This window comes from Mus pahari, chromosome 23, assembly GCF_900095145.1.
Source record: "Mus pahari chromosome 23, PAHARI_EIJ_v1.1, whole genome shotgun sequence".
Classification (NCBI taxonomy): Eukaryota; Metazoa; Chordata; class Mammalia; order Rodentia; family Muridae; genus Mus; species Mus pahari.
In genome coordinates, this window is record NC_034612.1 from 19640532 (window position 1) to 19645941 (window position 5410).

The 5410-nt window shown below is 53.7% G+C and overlaps 1 protein-coding gene across 1 annotated transcript in view; it reads left to right on the forward strand.

Moving 5' to 3' along the window:
- Mmp17 (matrix metallopeptidase 17) overlaps positions 1–4989 on the forward strand; it is a 25277-nt gene extending 20288 nt beyond the window's left edge. Inside the window, exons 9-10 of the mRNA XM_021186708.1 lie at positions 1594–1851; positions 2359–4989. Of these exons, the coding sequence (XP_021042367.1) occupies positions 1594–1851; positions 2359–2648 (548 nt within the window). The 3' untranslated portion in view covers positions 2649–4989. The remainder of the gene's footprint in view (positions 1–1593; positions 1852–2358) is intronic.
- Positions 4990–5410: the final 421 nt, after the last annotated feature.

Consider the following 5410-nt stretch of genomic DNA (forward strand, 5'->3'; position numbering starts at 1 on the left):
ACAGGAGGAAGGATGAGGCAGCTGGTTACATTGTATCCTCAGCCAGGGAAGATGGATTCTGGGGCACAGCTGGCTTTCTCTTTTTTATTCAGACGGGAATTCCAGCCAGTGGAGATGGTGCTGCCCACCTCAACCCAATCAAAAATATCCCTCCCAGGCGTGACCAGAGGCTTGATTCTTCACACTATCAAGTTGACAACGTTAACTATTTATTGTACTGTCTTCCCCCCACCCCCAGACAGGGTCTCACTGTGTAGCGCACTGGCTCAGATTTACTGTGTATCCTCAAGGCTGGCCAGTTTTTTTTTTTCTCAGTTGACACTGAGCTGTGTTGTAGGAAAATTTAAATCCCAGCCTGGGGTTTCTACCCCAACTTTGGTTATTGAGTTCTTGGATAAAAAACACACACAGCCTTTATATTTTTAATTAAGCCTTAAGCAACATAACAGCTGGGCAGCTACCTACCCTCCATGCTGTTAGAATCTACTTTCCTGTCGATAACCTGGAGTTATCACTATTTGCTATGTTCCATCTGGGCTACTCTTAGGTCTAATTGGGCAGCCCTCGAGGCCATGTTCTTTTAACCCATAACCCATGGTAGCGTCTCCTTCCTCCTCTCTTGCACATTCTCCTCCTCCTCCAAGCTATTGAAACCTAAACTCCACCGATGTCTCTTCTGCCCAACTATTGGCTGCCGGCATCTTTATTTACCATCACAGTTAACTGGGGGTAGGGTCACATGGCTAGAGTCTACATGTGGACTCTCTCATCTCTGGGGCAACCAGTTTTGAGGGGGCCCAAATTAGCATTAGAATATAAGCAGCATCTCCCCATCCCACTACAGAACTGGGGAGCCCAAGACTAGTTGTTCCTAAGCACTGGCCCCTAAGCCAATGAGACCACATTACAGTGAGTATATGTTTCACCCACAGACACACACACACTCTTGCATCACCAGGGTCTCCCCTTGCATTGTGTCTTTGGACTCCAATCTAGAACATTCCTTCAGGCCTTCAGCATCTACCATCCCAGGCTCCATCCTCCATATGCCATGTTTCCTATAGATTACAACTGTCACCCACAGGTGTCCTGATCATTCCATTTGATGGTGGTCTGGACACACTTGTAATAGGGTCTGGTGCTCCGTGCCTTTAACTTTAACCCTAACATTCAGATAGGGGAGGCAGGTGGAACAGAAATTTAAGGTCATCCTTGGGCTACATAGTGAGTTTGAGACTAGCTTGGGTCACATGAAACACTGCCCTATAAAGGGTTTAAGATAGGTTATTTGATTAAGATCTATATCTATTGACGGAACACGGTAACGGGTGTCTTGGTTCCTTGTCTCTAAGTGGCTGTCAGAAGAAGACCTGATTCTCAGGCACTGGTTATCTGAATGACCCGCACCAAGCAAGTAGTAGGTGCTCAATCACCAAGCAAATAGTAGGTGCTCAATCAATGTCAGATGCAGCTTCTCCTTGACGAGATGGGGTTACTACCTTGTCCTGCCACCTGGGTGAAGATGGGGGGACACTGGGAGAAGTCAAGACTGGAGCCTTTGCCGCAGCCCATGGCTCTTTCTCTCACCACCAGGAGACAGATACTGGGTGTTTAAAGACAACAACGTAGAGGAAGGGTACCCGCGACCCGTCTCCGACTTCAGCCTCCCGCCAGGTGGCATCGATGCTGTCTTCTCCTGGGCCCACAATGACAGGACTTATTTCTTTAAGGACCAGCTGTACTGGCGCTATGATGACCACACACGGCGCATGGACCCTGGCTACCCTGCCCAGGGCCCCCTGTGGAGAGGTGTCCCCAGCATGTTGGATGATGCCATGCGCTGGTCTGATGGTGAGCACCGGGCGGGGGGGACAATGCTGTCCGGCGTGTTCCTTGTCTGTAGATGGGGTTTGGGAATGGGATTCCCTGAATCACACTGTATACTCCACACTTATGTGAGAGCTCTGAGGGGCCCAGGGCCTCACCTCTCTGGCTTTGCTCCCTCGTTGCTTCCTGCTTTTCATTCCCCAATTGCACTGGACTTCCAGCCTTTCTATGTTTTCCTAAGGACATCCATCCTCCACCCCAATACTAAAAGAGATGCTCACAGAACAGATGCTAGGGAAACTTTGGCAAAGAAGAGTGGAGGTTGACAATTCATCCCTGTGTCCCACAGCCTCCTCCAGCTGTCCAAGGCAGGCCCATGCTTCTGACTGACAGATGTGGCCCAGACAGCCTAAGCCTGCTCCCTACCCAACCCCCCGACCCAAGCTCTCTACTCAGCCACACTGTCCCATGCACAGTCCCCTGTGATTGAGCCAGCAGCTCAGCCTTCCTCCTCCTCCTTCCCACATACAGGTGCATCCTATTTCTTCCGAGGCCAGGAGTACTGGAAAGTGCTGGATGGTGAGCTGGAAGCAGCCCCCGGGTACCCACAGTCTACAGCCCGGGACTGGCTGGTATGCGGTGAGCCGCTGGCGGATGCGGAGGATGTAGGGCCCGGACCCCAGGGCCGCAGCGGGGCCCAAGATGGTCTGGCAGTATGTTCCTGCACTTCAGACGCACACAGGTCGGCACTGCCATCTCTGCTGCTTCTGACTCCACTGCTGTGGGGCCTGTGGACCTCAGTCTCTGCCAAGGCATCCTGAGGGCAGTGCTAGCCTTGCGGATCAAGGAGCCAAGGGGAGCAGGGACACACTGGCCAGTACTCAGCAGGACTTGTGCTCCAAGCCCCCGGTCCCTCGCTCCGTCCTTCCTTCCTTCCTTGAACCCAGGGGTGCTGTGCCATCTGCTGGAGTGGTCTCCAGCTGGGACAGGAAGTCCCACCAAGGGCATCCACGCACACCTTGCCTACCTGGAGCAGCCATAGGCAGCTCCCCTTCCCTCCTCTGCACATCACGCTGCTTCGTTGCACCTTGCGGGGCTGCCCAAGCCCAGCTGTCACAACCCCAGGATGCCTTGTCCACACCCGAGCGGCTCTGACGGCATCTGCACGTGGGCTGATGGGGGCAAACGGGGGGGTTCCTCGTGGTATCCATAGGGGCCACCGTGCCTGTTTCACAAGTGAGAGAGTTGATACCCCGATGGGGAACAGGGTGGGAGATAGGCACCTACCCAGAAGTCTGATCCACTGCTCTTCACAGCGGCCAGTGTCGTATCTGCTGGGACAGGGGACCAGTCACACTCAGGATCTGCCCACAGGTTCCCAGATGCTGGCCAGGGGTCTTGCCGCAACCATCAGGAGCACGGCCACCTCTCCTCATCCTAGACAGACTAGCCATGGAGGCTGCGTCCTGTTATCTCCCTCTTCTTAGGCCAGGAGAGCATTGTGGGTCTCCCTCAGGTGCTGTTGACGGGGGTGGGCAGGGAGCGCCTATAGAGGCATCTCTCTTCATCTGTCAGTACCCATTGCTTCAGCAAGATGCCCCCATATAGTTCTGGACTGAGACCCTGCAGCTTAGACTCACAGCTGTCCCCTCCCCAGCTGCGGAAGGGCTTCTAACACCTGGGATAAAGGTGGGCGTACAGTTAGGGAAGGAGGATGGTTGGGGGAGCACAGGGTGATAGCAAGGGGGAGCTGCAGGGATAAGTGTCAGGGTCCTCGGGGCGTCATGACATTGTGACCGCCTGACTTGGAGATGTAGGAGCTGTGCACGGATTGCTGCTCTGGGTGACAAACCTCCATGGTCCAGAAAGGGACTGAGGTAGAACCCAAGATGGGGTGATAAGCTCCAGCAAGGAACCGCCAAGTTCAAAGGTTCTGGGACGAGACGAGCCTGAGGAACAGGGCCACCTGGGTAGGCTTGGCTGTAGGTTAAGCAGTTTCTGTCATTGGGCACGAGATGAAAATTAGTGATCTCACACACACATACAACCCCTCTCCAACTGGCCGGGTCCCATCTCAGGTAAGAAAGGCTTCTGTCTACCCCAGGCCAGGTTTGAGTGTTGTCAGGATGAGCGAGCAACTAGCGGGTCCTAAGTTTCTACCCTCCGTTTCCCAAGCCTGGCCACACCCTAGACCCACTTGTCAGACTAGTCAGGACAGAGTCGAGGGGGTGGGGGTGGGGGTCTGAGGTTTCCCTGTCGTGGAAGCCACCCGACTCTGCCCTGAGATCAAAGCACGCTCCTATGATGTCCCATGTTGTCCAACCAGCCTGCAGGACACAGCTGTCCTGTACAGCAACAGGGAAGGGTCCAAAAAAAAATCTTTGTCACATAGCACCGAAAGCCAGGCCCGCAGGCTGGAGCTGTCTAGATGCTGGTGTCACACTCATTTTAAAACCCAAACTCTAAATAAAAATTTTGTACACTGGACAGGTTGACAGCTCGGTGGTAAGGTTTTGGGTTTGATCTACTCTTGTACAACCCCCCCCCCCAAATTCTCTGTACCTCTGGTCTTGGGTTAAATGGTCAGTGGGAACAGAGTTCTCTGAACTGCCCTCCCATGCCCTGCCTGCCTCCATTGCTGCAGTCGAGGGTCTCGCAGAGAGAGCAGAGCAGGTGGGTGCTAATAATACACGGACTCCTGCAGGCTTCGCTCTGCAGAAGGACAGAATGCTTCCCCGGGGCCCCTGTGGTTTAGGATGTTGCTGTGTGGCCCTTACAGAGGCTTCAGGAGGAACATAAGAGCATCTGCCCCACCCACAGTTTGTTGAATATGATGTAGACTCTGGGCATGTACTTTCCCATGCTTCCTATAGGATATGACTACCCCCTGAGGGCGTGTTCTCCAGAAAACCTGGGGAATTCCAGGCTATCATATTTTGAGGCTCCTTCATCATCCCGATCACACCCTCTCCAGGCAAAAAGCTAACCCAGTGCCACGTTTCCCAATCCACTGACTCCTACCCGGTCTCTCCCAACCCCTGCACATCGTGATCAGCCTACCTGAAGCTTCCTGAGACCACATCCTGCACCAACGTCCGGCGTGATACCACATGGTGTCCCTTTCTAGGGACAAATTGCAGCTAAACACAGATTTCTCTGTCATTCTGACTTCTGTGGTCTGTGAGTCCTGTGTTGAGCTGGCCCTCTGCACCCAGGTGGTGCATGGCCCTCCTGTGACCACGGTGAAACTCCAGGAAAGAGGTCTGAGGACTCACACCACCTAGGGAGGGCCTAGTAGCCAACCAGGGTAATCATGGGCTCTTGAGCCTTAGAAGCAAAACACATGCTCTGTGTTTGGGAAGATCAAGGAACCCCTGTGAGGCTTCAAGGGCCAGGTCACAGCCTACCCAGCTCTCATTTTACAACAAGGCATAACATCTTTATCTGGCCTGGCTGCTTTCCATGTTGCTGGTGGCCAGGAGTCCGTCCGGTCAGAGCCTGTATAGCTTGTATAGCCTCTGTACAAGGTTCAGAGTTCTCTCAACCGCCCCACCCCCCATACCCTGCCTGCCCCTTTCCATTC